Source organism: Zootoca vivipara, chromosome 17, assembly GCF_963506605.1.
Source record: "Zootoca vivipara chromosome 17, rZooViv1.1, whole genome shotgun sequence".
Lineage (NCBI taxonomy): Eukaryota > Metazoa > Chordata > Lepidosauria > Squamata > Lacertidae > Zootoca > Zootoca vivipara.
Window position 1 is genome coordinate 20,100,385 of NC_083292.1, and position 16,597 is coordinate 20,116,981.

The 16,597-nt window shown below is 50.2% G+C and overlaps 2 protein-coding genes across 2 annotated transcripts in view; one reads left to right on the plus strand and one right to left on the minus strand.

Annotated features, from left to right (window-relative positions):
- GCN1 (GCN1 activator of EIF2AK4) overlaps window positions 1–15,016 on the plus strand; it is a 66,595-nt gene extending 51,579 nt beyond the window's left edge. Inside the window, exons 48-58 of the mRNA XM_035098566.2 lie at window positions 646–789; window positions 2,030–2,299; window positions 3,512–3,625; window positions 5,134–5,364; window positions 7,854–8,047; window positions 8,263–8,377; window positions 10,251–10,347; window positions 11,437–11,585; window positions 11,734–11,841; window positions 13,193–13,411; window positions 14,529–15,016. Of these exons, the coding sequence (XP_034954457.1) occupies window positions 646–789; window positions 2,030–2,299; window positions 3,512–3,625; window positions 5,134–5,364; window positions 7,854–8,047; window positions 8,263–8,377; window positions 10,251–10,347; window positions 11,437–11,585; window positions 11,734–11,841; window positions 13,193–13,411; window positions 14,529–14,654 (1,767 nt within the window). The 3' untranslated portion in view covers window positions 14,655–15,016. The remainder of the gene's footprint in view (window positions 1–645; window positions 790–2,029; window positions 2,300–3,511; window positions 3,626–5,133; window positions 5,365–7,853; window positions 8,048–8,262; window positions 8,378–10,250; window positions 10,348–11,436; window positions 11,586–11,733; window positions 11,842–13,192; window positions 13,412–14,528) is intronic.
- Window positions 15,017–16,070: 1,054 nt separating this feature from the next.
- Window positions 16,071–16,597, minus strand: part of CCDC60 (coiled-coil domain containing 60) — a 53,139-nt gene continuing 52,612 nt past the window's right edge. Inside the window, exon 16 of the mRNA XM_035098571.2 lies at window positions 16,071–16,248. Coding sequence (XP_034954462.1) covers window positions 16,141–16,248 — 108 coding nt within the window. The 3' untranslated portion in view covers window positions 16,071–16,140. The remainder of the gene's footprint in view (window positions 16,249–16,597) is intronic.

The window sequence follows — 16,597 nt, forward strand, 5'->3', positions numbered from 1 at the left end:
AGCAGCTGGCCCAAGGTCTCCATCTACTGATGCAGAAGAGGTAGGGATGGCCACCAACTAGACTTCACTCATAGAGGATAAAGCTGCCAGCAACTGCCAGTTGTGATGGCAGTGTTGCTGTCCCCAGAATCGGGGGCAGTATGCTGGGGGACATGGCTGGGAAAATGCTGGCGTGCTCAGGTCCTGGTCGTAGGCTTCCTGTTTGGGAAACAGGTTGCTAGACTAGACAGGGCCGTTGTTCTGATCCAGCAAGGCTCTTCTTGCAGCCTCCAGCGAGGTTGTGGCCAAGCGGGAATTTTAAGCTGGGTCTCGCACGCCGTATGCCAACACTCTACCCGCCATGGCACCATGGTTCTGAGTGTGCACATTCAAGAGCAAGCCTATTGGTTGGTTGATGTGCAACACACCCTTGGGAATTTGGGGTCACAGAACAGTGTCTGGGGGTCAGTGTCCAGGCTGTAGGTCAGACAGAGATGGGGAACCAGTAGCCTTCCCATTGTTGTCGGACTCCATCTCCCATCAGCCCCAGCCAGGGAGGGTGGGAGTTGTAGTCCAACAACATGTGGAGGGCTGCAGGGTACCCCACCTGTTACAGGCCAGTAGTTTAAAATATTCTTCTTATTTCTAATTTCTTGTTTCCCTTAGCTTATTTCTCCTCCTGTAAACACCAGAGTCCTGGCCTTCCTCTCATCTGTGGCTGGCGACGCTCTCACCCGGCACCTTGGCGTGATCTTGCCTGCCATGATGTCCGCGCTAAAGGGGAAGCTTGGGACTAACGAAGAGCAGCAGGTAAGAGTGTTTTTTGGAGAGAAAGATGAGCTGAAGCTATTCATTTTCTCCAATGTGCTCAAGGTGGCGTACATGGATCACACCTCCTCCTTTAATCCCCACAACAACCCTGTGAGGTAGGTTAGGCCAAGAGGCAGTTACTGGTCCAAGGTCACACCCAGCAAGCTCCATGGCCGAGTGGGGATTTGAACCTTGGTCTCTCCCAGGTCCTAGTCTAACCACCACTCCATGCTGGACCCCCAGCAAGAGTCTGGCACTGATAGGAATTCTAGTCCAAAACAGCATTAGCGCACCAGGTTGGTGAAGGATGCTGGCAGTGATGTTGCAAGTGGAAGGTGGCACAGGAATAGAGAAGCTGGAGAGGGGCAGAGAAGACTGCCAGTCAGTGGGCTGCCATTCCCAGTGATAGAGGATTTGTATCATTTCTGTGACATCATTACCCCATTGAGTTTATCAATTGCTTTCTAAACCACTGTCTCAAGGTGATTTACATATAAGATGGTTAGAAACCATCGAGACACCAAAACAACCAATACATTTAAAACAAGGGTAAAAACCCAACAAGGGGCACTTGTGGTAAAGACCCATTATTTCAGCTGGGAAAACCTGTCGGGACAAAAATCTCTTCAGTTGTTTCTGGAAAGTGCTGGTAGTGGATGTCTGTCGTGTCTCGCCAGGAATGTTGTTCCACAGAACAAGGACGGACACACTAAAAGTCCTCCAAGTTACCCCAGAGGAGGCTTCTGAGATCTTTGGGACGTGGTCTGCGGAAGTTTCTCCTACAGGGTGTATAAGGCTCAGGTGGTCTCTCAAGTAACCAGGCCTTATATGTTAGTGCTAGCACCTTGAACTTGGCCCAGTAGTAGCCTGGCAGCCAGTCTAAGCAAGGGGTTATATACCAGCGGTAGTCTGGCCCCACAAGCAACATAGCCACCGTATTCTGCAGCAGCTGCAGCCCCTGAACCAACCCCAAGGGCAGCCCCACAGAAAGCACATTGTAGTAATCCAACCCTAAACGTGTCGCTCCACACCACTCCCTTTTGGCCTTCATATGTCCATTGAACTGTGTGACTAAATCCTACCTTTAAGAGGGCTCACTAAATGGGGAGAAGAGGTCTATTACCTTTAGGCTTTGGACAGCAAGGTGAAGGGATCTCCAGCATGCCATCTTGGGAAGGACTCATTCCCAGGATAAAGTTGCGGCCAAAAACCAACAGGACACCTGTTGCTACTTTTCCAGGAGATGTCGAACTGCCAGGTGGTCATCCTGTCGGTGGAGGACGAGGCCGGGCAGAGGATTATAATTGAGGACCTGCTGGAGGCGACACGCAGCCCCGAGGTGGGGATGAGGCAGGCAGCTGCCGTCATCCTCAACATCTACTGCTCCAAGACGAAGGCCGACTACACGGCCCACCTGCGGAGCCTGGTCTCAGGCCTGATTCGGCTCTTCAACGACACAAATGCCGTGGTCCTGAACGAAAGCTGGGACGCACTCAACGCCATCACCAAGGTAGGATTCAGAGTGAGTTGTTTCGGAGAGAGGGAAGATACTGTGGTTGGTTCGGGGACAACATTAGGGCTGCAAATTTTAGTCAATTGATTAGATAGAGTTTGGTTAGACCCTCAGAAGAGGTGATCTCCGTGTAAGGATCTCTTACCCACAAGTAGGACCCTGGCAGAGACACATGCCCGACTGGCATGTTCTCTCCCTCCTGGTCAATTGTTTGGGAGCTTCAAAAGCATTCTTCAGCCCAAACATCACAGTGACTGATGCCAACTGACATCAGCACGCCTACGGATCCGCAGAGTTTGCGCAGTTGCGTAACAGACCTCAGCAACACAGCATTTGGCTAATCTACCTTCATTTACATACAAACACACATGGAGCACTGCAACATGGCTCCCTCTCTCTCTCTAGCATCAGGCAGCAAAGAGAATAAACAAAGGTCAATAGTCCCACTTCAGGAAACACGGTAAATCAAACATCCTGTCTTCGTCCCACTTCCCGCTGTGGAATGAAAACATATATCATCATGTGATAGACAACAACCCCCTTAATGCAGACATGGGGAATGAATCATCAATGATCAATCAGTTGGTGGATTTTTACCGTGTTGTTTTTAAGGCAACGGCGTTGTAATGCCATTATACCAAGTAGCAGTACCAGCAAGAAAGTTGATTGCATTGCCAAGGAAAAACAAAAGGTTTACACCTTGCGCCCTCTTGAGGCCAATGTAGGGAGGAAGTTCTGTAATTGGGGATGCAGGGAAGGCAGCCACCACCAAGAAGGCCCCATCTCACTTCATCACCCACCCAGAAGCAGCTAAAGTTGGAATAACAAGCAGGACATCCCCAGCAGATCTTAGCACCTGTTTTACCTCCGCTGTTGGCTATTAGCTGTGTTGGCTATGCTTTGCCTCCACAATTCGAGGCAGCAGTGCTTCTGAACACCAGTTTCTGGAAACTGCAGGAGGGGGGTGGGGAGTCCTGCTTTTGGGTTTCCCACAGGGATCTGGTTGGCCACAGTGAGAACAGGATGCTGGACTAGATGGGCCCTTTTCGGTCTGATCCAATAGCCAGGCTGTTGTGTTAATAGTTTGGTAGGGCAGTGCAGGAGAAGGGTCTCTCTCTGGTACCTAATTCCCAAACTGCCCAGCTTCTTCTTCTTCTTCTTTAGGGCTGCATCTGCTAATCCTAGCCCTATCTCTGCTTCTTCCCCCAGAAATTAGATGCTGGCAACCAGCTGGCTCTCATTGAGGATCTGCACAGGGATATCCGTATGGTAGGCAATGATGCTGGCGGAGACCACGTCCCTGGGTTCTGCATTCTGAAAAAGGTAAGAGCTCTGAGCTCCAGTGGGACCCTGGAACGTTATGGTGGTCCCTGCTCTGTTCTGGTTTTCTGTCACTGTTGCTTGTTTCTGTTAAGCCTGCAAAAAAAAATCTCTCGAGAAGAGTGCAAGGCAGGGCTGCCAGCCTAGGTTGATCTTTTCCTTCCTCTGGCTGCGAGAGGGAGAGAATTGGGGGTGGGAGTGGGGGTGGTCAAGGGCAGTGGTTTTCAACCAGTGTGCCATGGCATCCTGGGGTGCACCTTGAATGATGGTCAGGGGTGCCCAGGCAACACTGGCCTCTGTCCCTCTTTCCTTCCCTCCCTTCCTCTGATGCCCTCTTGCGTCTCTGCCTCCCAAAGGCTTGCACAGTTGTGTGTTGCAGCAGCCCTGGCTACAAGCTCCGCAAGTGAATGGTGCCTCTGGGGCTGGTCAGGGGGTGCTTCCCAGGCCCCTGTGGGGCAGTGTGAGGAGGCACCTCTCTTTGGGGCAGGGGCTGGCAGCTCAGGGACCAGGGACAGCTGCAGCAGCTGCCTGGGGGTCTCCCAAGGAGAGGGGAGAAGAGGCTGAGGGAACCCTCCACAAGGGAGGGTGTTCGGAAGAGGGCGAGAGGCTGCCAGCTCTGCAGACAAGGGGTGACAGAACAGGGCTCCTGAGCCCCACAGGGGTGCTGCAGAAAGAATGTAGTTGGTTAAGGGAGCCATGGAATCAAAAAGGTTGAAAACCTCTGGTCAAGGGACTTCCTTAAAAAGGTAGGCAGGATGATTCGTTGGCTGACTAGAGCAGGGGGGGGGGACATCTTTCAACCCAAGGGGTTGGGTGCCCAGTGATGGGTGGGTGGAGCCAGAGGGAAAAGTGGGCGGAGAAATGGGTGCAGATTGTACCATTGTTCAGGAAGCTAGTCTTTCCACATATTCACATGCCCCTCTCTGTCCTCCATCCAGGCAAGAAAGAGATATTGTCAGAATTTAGGGACGCTTTCCAGCCAGGCAAAAACACACACAAACACACACACAAGGGTGCAAAGCAGGGTCATTGAGGGGCGGGGCCTGGGGAAGAGGGTGTGGCTAGGGAGGGTGCATGTCCAGGGGAGAGTCCTGAAAGCCAGCCAAAGGAGCCTGGAGAGCCACATTTGGCCCGCACACCTGGATGAGGGACACCACTGGAATCTCAAAAGAAATCCTCTCTCTGGTCAAGAGGAGGGAAAGCCAAACAGAGAGAAGGGAATATGGCCGCCTTAGGAGCAGGCTGAGGTCTTCCTTTCTCTGCTTGCTCTCCCCCACTAGCTGAGCATAAAGGGGCTATTATTATTATTATTATTATTATTATTATTATTATTATTATTTACTGACCTATACCTGCAGGTCTCAGAACGGTTACAACATAAAATCACAATACAAAACGCAAAATACATACAAAATACATAATAGGATAATTTTTTAAAAAACCCTTCCCTCTTCATTTATTTTACCACTTGTCTTGTTTCCCACCCCACCCCATCCCACCCTTTTACACAGGGTGTGACGTCCATCCTTCCTGTGCTTCGGGAGGGAGTCCTGACGGGCAGCTCGGAGCAGAAGGAGGAGGCGGCCAAGGCGCTGGGGCTTGTGATCAGGCTGACCTCGGCCGAAGCCCTGAAGCCCTCCGTCGTGAGCATTACGGGGCCGCTCATCCGTATATTGGGAGACCGCTTCAGCTGGAATGTCAAGGTGGCGCTGCTTGAGACGCTAAGCCTTCTGCTGGCGAAGGTAAGTGGCGAGTGCTTTTGGCGGTCACTGTGTGTTTAGAAACATTTTGAAAGCAGTATTATCAGAATGAGATCATCTGGACCAGGGGTCCCCAAACTACGGCCCCCGGGCCGGATGCGGCCCAATCGGCCTTCCAATCCGGCCCGCGACGACCCCCGCCGCCCGCTGCCGCCGCCCGCTCTCACGGCGCGCGGCGCAGCGGCGATCTGAAAAATCGGCAAAAAATCGCCAAAAATCCTTTGTGCGCATGCGTACGGGCCTCTCCCGACCCGGAAGAGGTCATTTCTGGTGCACTTCCGGGTCGGGGGAGGCCCATACGCATGCGCACAAGCGATTTTCGCCGATTTTTTTTCCGCCCGTGTGCGTGTGCGCATGCGCACGGGCGAGCACTCCCCCGCCCTCCGGCCCGCTGCGCGCGCACTCCCCTGCAGTCCGGCCCACCGCGCGGTCGGCGCGGCGGGCACCGGCCCGCCGCTCCGTAAGTCTGGGGACCCCTGATCTGGACTGAAGGTTGAGGAGGCCTGCTTAGAAGTTGTGTGCTTCTTTCCTCCAGCTTTCCTACTCACAACAGGCCTGCAGTGCCAAAACAGAAACCACAAGCTTGCTGTCCCACAACAGACCCCCACATTAGTTATGTGTAGCCTGAAAGAGTTTTTTCAAATCACATTTCCTGGCTTGGTCACCTCTAGGAGATGCTTACTTGCCAAAGGCGACTAGAATAAAGTATCTGCTCTCCCTTTTTGCTGGACTGGCTCAGTCGGTAGAACATGAGACTCTTAATCTCAGGGCCATAGGTTTGAGCCTCACATTAGGCAAAAAGATTCCTGCATTGCAGGGGGTTGGACTAGATGACCCTCGTGGTCTCTTTCAACTCTAGGATTCTAGGATTCTGTGAACAGTCCAGAAGTGCTCTCCTCATGTTTCTGTATTCTTTTTCAGTATTTTGGGTTACCCTCAGACTTTTATAAGAAGGTGAGGGAAGATGAAATAGTAAGGTAAAGGGGCCCCTGACCATCAGGTCCAGTCGTATCCGTCTCTGGGGTTGCGGTGCTCATCTCGCTCTATAGGCCGAGGGAGCCGGCATTTGTCCGCAGACAGCTTCCAGGTCATGTGGCCAGCATGACAAAGCTGCTTCTGGCAAACCAGAGCAGCGCACGGAAACGCCGTTTACCTTCCCGCCGGAGCGGTCCCTATTTATCTACTTGCACTTTGATGTGCTATCGAACTGCTAGGTGGGCAGGAGCTGGGACCAAGCAACGGGAGCTCACCCCGTTGCAGGGATTCGAACCGCCGACCTTCTGATCAGCAAGCGCTAGACTCTGTGGTTTAACCCACGGCGCCACCTGGGTCCTAGTAAGGTAAAGGGGCCCCTGACCATCAGGTCCAGTCGTGTCCGACTCTGGGGTTGCGGCGCTCATCTCGCTCTATAGGCCGAGGGAGCCGGTGTTTGTCCGCAGACAGCTTCCGGGTCATGTGGCCATGCTGGTTACCCTCAGACTTTTATAAGAAGGTGAGGGAAGATGAAATAAGTTACCGTAAACATAATTTATGTGTGTGTTAAAGGGTATTGTAGTAGATGATTTTGGTCCAAACACCACTTTGAGCACATTAAAAGAATAAACAAAAACACATCCTCCCAGGACAAAGATAGTAAATTCGCCCAGTGTCTAAATTACTTTTCAGTCCATGGTTGCCCGTCAGGTTTTAGCTGCATGTCATTCATATACCATAATTGCGTCGCCACGTTGCATTTGTGCGATAGATGCAGTTCTGCATTCAGGACCAACTGCTTTGCCACACAACCCACAGCTGAGCTTTGGAACTCATTGCCGCAGGAGGCACCTGTAGGACTACCAGCTTAGGTGGCCATAAAAGAGAACTGAGCACATTCATGGATGAGAAGCCTACTGTCTCATATAAATCTGTTCTTTCTCCACCGTTGGAGGCAGTATGCCTCTGAATGCCAGTTGCTGGGAATCTCAAGCGAGCAGAGCGCTGTTGTGCTTGGGTCCTCCTTGCAGGCTTCCCATTGGGGCTTCTGGGCAGCCAGTGGGAGGGCAGGATGTGGGGGTTAGATGAGCCCTGATCCAGCAGGTCTCTCCTTATGTTCTTTTGTAGAGCTGGCCGTCTTTTGCAATTCGTTAACAGTATTCTACTTTTGAAACAGATTTTCGTAGCATAGAAGAAACACACAATGCTCATGCATTTATTTTTCCTTGCCTTCCAATTGCAGATTTTGGGACACCTTTGCCCTCACATGCTAAGAGCATGAGGGCCAGGATCTTGCCCTTTAAAGCAATACCCTGGGTGCTCTCAGAAAGCCCGCTATGCTTAAAATAGTCCACAAGGCTCTTCTTTGTGCTTCATTCTTTTGCATTGGCTTTGAATCAGAAACCAGAGAATTGATGGGCTGCCATGTTTTCTTGGAACCAGCAGTCACGCTTTTTTGCCGCTGGCTCTGCTGATGTGCTTTCTGCGACACGTTACAGGTGGGCATTGCTCTGAAGCCGTTTTTGCCCCAGCTGCAAACCACCTTCACGAAGGCGCTGCAAGATCCCAACCGCATTGTCCGCCTGAAGGCCGCCGACGCCCTGGGGAAGCTGATTGCCATGCATGCCAAAGTCGACCCGCTCTTTACCGAGCTGCTGAACGGCATCCGGACCAGCGAAGATTCCGGCATCAGGCAAGCGAGATCATGGGAGGCTGAAGTGTCAGTGGACCAAAAGCCACACGGAGTGTTTGCTTCCTGTCTCTTGGCTCGGGGGAGGAGGGGTATCCTGTGACGAGGGACTTCTCCCAGTCACTGCAAGGCAGGATTTCCAAGGATTAGGCTTGACTTGAAGGAGGTGATTGTACCTGACCGGCTGGCAGGCGTTAACTTTTATTGCTGCTTTTCAGGGACACGATGCTCCAGGCCCTGCGGTTCGTCACTCAAAGCGCCGGTGCTAAAGTTGATGCTGCTGTTAGGAAGAACATCACCACGGTGCTCCTGGGCATGTTAGGACACGACGAGGTATTTTTAATTAGTTTGATTTTTGCGGAAGCTGATCTGCCCCATATTGATTGTGAGAAGGCTCATAGCTCAGTGACGGCCTAAAGGGACGCTACCTCCAGCCTTGGAGAGCCACAGCTAGTTGTAGTCACAGATGGGCCAAGGGCCTCTTGGCAGCTTTGTGTGTGCTTGTGCAAAAAAACAATACAGTAGTACCTCTACTTATGAATAACTCTACTTATGAATGTTTCTACTTAACGAATGGAGCTCTGTCCACCATCTTGGATGCGGTTTAGATAGGATTTTTTCTACTTACGAATTTTTTCTCCTAATGCATTCCTATGGGATTCGACTTACAAATTCTTTCTACTTAATAATAATAATAATAATAATAATAATTTATTATTTATACCCCGCCCATCTGGCCGGGTTCCCCCAGCCACTCTGGGCAGCTTCCAAAAAAACAGAAATTCTAAAATACAGAAATTCATCAAACATTAAAAGCTTCCCTAAACAGGGCTGCCTTGAGATGCCTTCTAAAGGTCTGGTAATTGTTCTCTTTGACCTCTAGTGGGAGGGCATTCCACAGGGTGGGTGCCACTACCGAGAAGGCCCTCTGCCTGGTTCCCTGTAACTTGGCTTCTCGTAATGAGGGAACCGCCAGAAGGCCCTCGGAGCTGGACCTCAGTGTCCGGGCAGAACAATGGGGGTGGAGACGCTCCTTCAGGTATACCGGACCGAGGCCGTTTAGGGCTTTAAAGGTCAACACCAACACTTTGAATTGTGCTCGGAAACGTACTGGGAGCCAATGTAGGTCTTTTAGGACCGGTGTTATGTGATCTCGGCGGCCGCTCCCAGTCACCAGTCTAGCTGCCGCATTCTGGATTAGTTGTAGTTTCCGGATCACCTTCAAAGGTAGCCCCACGTAGAGCGCATTGCAGTAGTCCAAGCGAGAGATAACTAGAGCATGCACCACTCTGGAGAGACAGTCAGTGGGCAGGTAGGGACTCAGCCTGCGTACCAGATGGAGCTGATAAACAGCTGCCCTGGACACGGAGTTGACCTGTGCCTCCATGGACAGCTGTGAGTCTAAAATGACTCCCAGGCTGCGCACCTGGTCTTTCAAATGTCCGTTTGGAACGCATTAAATTCGTAAGTAAGAGGTACCACTGTACCACCTTTTCCTCCTGCCATTTCTCCAAGCAGCTCAGGGCCACATATACAACACTTGGTAGAATTTGTCTTGGCTGAAGTCGAGCTTAGCAATGAATCTCAGCTTGGAGCAGCACCTTTTATATACCCTGAATGCGATCACATGGAGACTTTGCATTTAGGAAAACAAGGACGTTTATTAAAGGAAATACTTGGTTGATAGAACTAGGATATTTTCATCTTACTAAGGTGGGGGTGCAAAGGGCCCTGCTTGTTCTTTTATCTCTGTAGGGGGAGGGAGGAAAGAAAGAAAGAAAGAAAGAAAGATGTCTCATCCCCCAAGGGTGGGAAGTCAGAAGTGAGAACAGCAGCCCTAAGGATACAAGTCCAGCATCAGACCTGCACAGGATAGGAAGGTTGGAGAGTCTTCTCTCAATCTTCTTTACCTCCGCTTTAATACAAGATGAGTTTGTTTCCCAGGACTTTCAACAAGTCCTCTCTTCCCTGCACCCCCCCCCCCCCCCCGGGCCTCACTCGATTCATTTTTTCCACTCGTTCGCAAAATGAACTCACTGATTAAAATCGAGTGATTAACATGAGAGTGACTGTGAAAGGTACAAGGGCGACCTCATGCCAGGCATTAAGTGTATAGGAACAGAACCTGGAGAAAACCAAGTGTGTGCATGCATCAACCTCTGTTATGCTGGAAAGCCTCAATGTTACTTGGGATATTTCCTTGTAGGATGCCACCCGTATGGCCTCCGCTGGCTGCCTGGCAGAGCTGTGTGCGTTTCTGTCGGAAGAAGAACTCGGCAGCGTTCTCCAGAATCACCTGCTAGGTATGCTTTGGCAGGTGGTGCAGAATGATTCCCAGGAGCAGAAAAGGTGTCCTCCCTGTTTGTCACCATAGAGTGGTCCAGACTTTGGGGGGGGGGGAGAGTACTGTCTTCTCTGTCCACTAGGAGGCAGTAAAAATTATGATGATCGGTTGCACTCCATTACATGCACAATGACAACAGACCTCAGACTAGGTGGTTTGCTAGGGGTTGGGTTGGTTGGAGTGTCCTGGTTCAGTTCTTAAGTTATGGATTTAAAATTTACACTGGGAAAGCTTTTTCAGGCCATTGCCCCCTCAGTTCCACAAAAACATTCCCAGTGCCCCCTACCCTCTAAAAAAAAAGCATTGTTCAAAATAGTAGTTTCCACAACACACTAAGGAAGATAATAACACAATAAAATCCAAAAGAGTAACAATTAATTGCACATTTATTCAGCATGCAGTTAAGACTATTTAGTTTATTTAACAAAATTGACGAACTTGATCATTGATTGCTTGATTGAGTTTATACACTGCCCTATACCCGGGGGTCTCAGGGCGGTTCACGGAATAAAATCAAGATATAAAACCACAAAATACCTAATAAAAATAAAAAAAACAACCCAATAGCCCCCCCCCCCAAGGGCATAGGATGTAAATCGGATCAACCAAAGGCCTGGTTAAAAAGGAACGTTTTTGCCTGGCACCTAAAGGGACCTATAATGAAGGCGCCAGATGAACTTCCCTGGGGAGAGCATTCCACAGACGGGGAGCCACTACAGAAAAGGCCCATTCTCGTGTTGCCACCCTCCTGACCTCTTGAGGATGCACACGAAGAAGGGCATCAGAAGATGATCTCAGGGTCCGGGTAGGTTCATATGGAAAGAGGCCGTCCTTGAGGTATTGTGCCCCTAAAAGCTATTCAAAGTCGGATAGCCATTTACACCTCCTGTAATCTCAGGGGGCAGTACCACCTAGTTTAGGAACCATTGTTTTAAAATGATTGGCATCCTGAAATGGAGGTGCCGTCCAGATTTTTTTTGGGGGGGGGGGAAATAGGAAGTGGTGGCCTGATGCCATGCTCAGAAACTCTCTTCCTTCGCTCCTGCAGCGGACGTCTCTGGCATTGACTGGATGGTGCGGCATGGGCGCAGCCTGGCGCTTTCCGTGGCCGTCAGCGTGGCCCCCGGCAGAGTGTGTGCCCCCAAATACAGCAACAGTGTCCACGAAATGATCTTTAGCAATACTACTGCAGACCGGGTAAGCGTCTCCTTCCGGTGTGGCTGTCAGGTGTTTCCTAACAGCTTCCTGTTAGGCCCTAAATCCGGGGTGCCCTGATCTGAAAGACAGAACGAGGACCACCTCGAAGGTTGTGAATGTCATTTACCTGCTTCTGCTTCTTCTCCAGATCCCAATTGCAATCAGCGGCATCAGAGGGATGGGTTTCCTTATGAAGTACCACATAGAAGCCAATGGGGGAAATCTGCCCCCCAAACTCTCCAACCTCTTCATTAAGGTGAGCCCCTTTCTGAACGTATGGGATGGACTTTGCTGGTAATCAGAGAGCTGCTTTCCAGGAACCAGCCAGGTGTGGTTTGGCCTGTCCTTTGGTGGCTCTTTCCTTGCTGTGTCCAAAGAGCCTGCATGTAAGCCCTAGAGCAGAGTGGTTTGTTGCACAGCCTCAGGGCCACATGTGGCCCTCGATGCCTTTTTTTGGCGGACCTCAGCAAAATTTGACACCCCAGCTTTGGGAAAATGGGGAGGGGAGCTCTAGGACGCTGCCAGAGCCTCATGCCTCCTTCTGAAAGCCTGGCACAGTGCTTAATCCAGCTTTGGGAAGGCAGCATTGAGGGTTGAGGGTGGTGTCAAATTTTGACCTCCACTCCCCCCCCCCAAAACCTGGCACAACAAGGCAGTATGCGGCCCACAGGTTCCATGTTGAAGTATTCTTGCAGCCCACTTGGTATAAAAGGTTAGACCATGCATTCCCAAACTACGGCCCTCCAGATGTTTTGGCCTACAACTCCCATGATCCCTAGCTAACAGGACCAGTGGTTGGGGAAGATGGAAATTGTAGTCCAAAACATCTGGAGGGCCGAAGTTTGGGGATGCCTGGGTTAGACTGTCCTGCCCTAGAGCAAGAGACTCGTGCAATACCAGCAGGTTCCATGTACCCTCTTCATTGTGAGATTTTTTTTTTATGTATGAGTTTGCTTGGGGCCAGGATGGAGGGTTGAGGATGGGTGAGAGCCAGGAGGCCGAGAGATGCTGAGCGTGTCAGAAGGAGGAATTTGTATCAGTATACAATTAGTCATTGGTATTCTCCCCTAGCTATTGCCTAGGAGAGAGGCCTTCTCAGTGGCTGCTCCCAGACTTGGGAACTCCCTTCCACTGGAGGCTAGGCTGGCCACTTTTTCGTTTTCCTTTTGCAGGCACACAAACACTATTTTTTTTTTGACAGGCCTGTGGCCGCCACCAACTGTCTTCCGACGGTGGGTGTCCTGTGACTGTAATGTGTTTTCACTGTTTTAAATTCTGAATTGTAACTTGTAAATATAATCAGTCTTTCTAAAGACCACTGGCAGAGGAAGAGGAGTGCAGGGGGAGCGCACCGTCCCCGCAGTGCAATCCCGGTGGGGTGCCATCATGGCTGCACCCCCACCTGCGCTGGGTGCCACGCCCCCAGGATGCGCGCCAGCCCCACCCCCGCCTGCTCTCCATCCCCCGGTGCCGGAGCATGAAGCTCCGCCATTGCTAAAGAACTTGTAGTTGCTTGTGTTGAATTGTTTTGTTAGTAAAAAATTAGCTTCTTGGTCGGAACTGAAGAGTGTGTGTGTGTGTGTGTGTGTGTGTGTTCCCCCCTGCAGTGTCTTCAGAATCCATCCAGCGACATCAAGTTAGTGGCAGAGAAGATGCTCTGGTGGGCCAACAAAAGCCCCCTCCCTCCCTTGGATCCCCAGACAATGAAGCCCATCCTGAAAGCGCTTCTGGACAATACAAAAGACAAGAACACCAGCGTGAGGGCCTACAGTGACCAGGCCATCGTCAATCTCCTGAAGATGCGAGAGGGCGAGGAAGTGCTTCAGGTATTGGCCCATCATGGAGGAGGAAGTCAGTTTCTCTTCCCCCTCTCCCCTCCCTTCCTCATGCTCTCTACTAATTGGCAGAAGCATCTTCTTCCTAAGTTGTAAAAATATCCCACCCCCAGTTCTGTGCTGGTGCTAATGCCAGCCAAGTCCTTCGTAGTATGCGACATCTGTCCTCTCTGCTCACTCCCTTGATACGGAACTGCGGACCACCATTCCCCCACCTCCAGTTACCCCCTCAGAAGGATGCCACATCGCGGTGTCATGTTGTTTAGGGGATAATAATTATTATTTCTGTGCCGCCCATCTGACCGGGCAGCTTCCAACAAATTAAACTACTGCAAGACATCAGACATAAAAAATTTCCCTACGCAGGGCAGCCTTCAGTTGCCTTCTAAAAGTTATTTACCGTATTTACTTAAATCGAATGCTCGCCTTTTGGGGCTAAATTGCGTCGAGAAAATTAAGGTGTGCATTAGATTCGACAGCACATTTACGTTAGCCAGGAAATACCTCTTGTGGTTTCAAGCTTCTGAAAATCAAGGGGCACATTAGATTTGATGGCACATTAGACTCTAGTAAATACGGCCTTTCCTTGACATCTGATGGGAGGGGGTTCCACAGGGTGGGCGCCACTACCGAGAAGGCCCGCTGCCTGGTTCCCTGTAACCTCACTTTTCTCAGTGAGAGAGCTGCCAGAAGGCCATCGGAGCTGGACCTCAGTGTCCGGGCTGAACGATGGGGTTGGAGACACTCCTTCAGGTATACAGGGAGAGAATGGGATGTCCTACTGCTTTCATTTGCCACTTGCTAATCGGATGCTGGAACAGGAGGAAGAAGGTTTTCACTCAGACTGGTTTGGGCAAACAGGGCACTGCCCCACCAATCCCCACCTGCTCTTAGCCAGTCCCCCACCTGCCTACCTTCTTCTTACAACCAGTAAGAGGGTGGCTGTGCCCATCCATGGCTCTAGCTCCACCTATTGCTGATCTCTTTGCTTTCCCCGCTGCCAGTCCCAATGAGCATTAGCTGCCGCCACGATGAGCCACAGAAGCGGGCTTCGTGGCCACCTCCCACACCACACACCCTTTCCTCTAATAACAATTATTTCCTGCAGTGCGTCTCCAAGATCCTCGATGCCGCCAGTTTGGAACTGCTGAACGAGAGCTGCCGTCGATCCCTGAAGAAGCTTGCTAGCCAGGCCGACTCCGTTGAGCAGATTGACGACACGATCCTGACGTGATTTTGGAGGCACAGAAGGGAGAGGTGGCCCTTGTTACCCATCCACTGCATCAACATTACAACTCAAAACACCAGTGGAAATGTTTTCATTTTCGAAAATGCTAAATTCTGATGGGAGCTTATGGAAAACAAAGGAAAAAGGGCTTCCGGAGTATTTAATAAAGAAATATACCAGAATAGCCTTATTAAGAGTTCTGATAGGTTAAGTAAATAAATAGAATTTGGCTCCCTCCAATTTAATTTTTTTTTAAAAAAACACACCACAGAATTGGTAGTTGGTCCTGTTGTGAATCTCCCTCCCCCACCTTTGTGTTAAAGGAGCAATTCCCACTTTGTGTAAGTGGAATTAAAGAGTTCTGTGGAGGTTGAGCAGTTTGTTTTGATGTACTGCTGATTTGCTGTTGTTGTAGCTCGGGGGGGGGCCTGCAAATTCTGTAAATCAAAACTTAATTTAAAGAGCCTCAGAAATTGGAGGCGAAAGGGAGATGACAAGTAGGCTGCTTGGGTGACAGTTTAATAAAAAGCTTTGAAACGAAACTCTGGTACTAAAGCATTATTTGCAGATACGCACTTCTGCATGGCACAGGTATGGTTTGCTGCAATTCATTAAAAAGAGCTACTTGTGGTTTTCTAGAATCCAGTGATGTGCTTCCAGGACCCTGCTTAAAAATCACATGCAAGGTTGTTCAGTAAGATCCCTCTCTCGTACGGAAGATGGCAGTAGGAGACGGTGTGTTATCTGATGAGCGAGTAAATCCCATCTGCAGATACTGGATCCCTAAGGGGAAGCTCAGTATATCATAGAATTGTAGAGTTCAAAGGGACCGTGGGGGTCATCTAGCCCAACCCCCTGCAGTGCAGGAGTCTTGCCCAATATGGGGCTCAAACACACAGTCCTGAGCTTAAGAGTCTAATGCTGTACTAACTGGATGAGAAGCCGCCGGGAATGCATACTGCTAAAACAATTTTTTTAATAATTCAAAGCATACAGAAATAACAAAACAAAACTGCCCCTTTCAGCAGAGAGAGCTGATCACCACAAGCAAAGGGATCTGCTCCCTTCACTGAATTACAGGTTGCCGCAGGCATGTAATTCCATGCCTCCTGTCCCAAATTAAATTAAACATCTAAAACTTCAAAGCAGGAAGGACCCTGTGCAAAAGTTAAAATGGCTTTGGCTGTTCAATTCTCTTGTCATTTTGAGCCTGCAGCTGCAAGCGATGGTGGTGCAATTCCAAATGAACCTTTTTTGAGAATGAGCAATTCCAGCCTTTTGAGAGGGTTCTAGAGTGTGGCCCTTAGGCCCTAGCCACGCATCATTCCAGGCGGATGAGCAAGAGTACGTTCTCCAAGTAGACACTCCAGGTGTCGGCTTCATCCAGCTCTTTCTCGGCACGTGTCTGATCTCTTTTTTAAAAAAACAAAAACAAAAAATGAAGCTTTGTCCTTAAGTCTTTTTGACCCGGCCCTTGCAGGGAGGGGGGCTTTCAGCATATCGGCGGAGCGCTGTGTGCTCGCTTAGGGATTGTCACTCGAGACTGTAACCATTGTTTGTAATCGTCCATGGGCATCTCCACAATATATTCACGCAGGAACTATGAAAGAGGCGAGAGGGAATGTGTGACAGGTTGTAAAGGAGAAACATACAGGCCACTGAGCAGGGGTGAAGAACCTCAAGCCCAGGGGCCAAATGTGGCTCTCTAGGGTTCTCTTATCTGGCCCTAGTAACTACAGTGGTGCCTTGCTTAACGAATGCCCTGCTTAACTAAATTTCCGCTTAACGAAAGGATTTTTCGAGCGGAGGGTGCCTCGCTAGACAAATTCGTTTTATGAAAAATTTGTCTAGCGAATCGCGGTTTCCCATAGGAATGCACTGAAATTCAATTAATGCGTTCCTATGGGCAAAAAAAATATTCAATGCATTCCTATGGGATTCGCTAGACG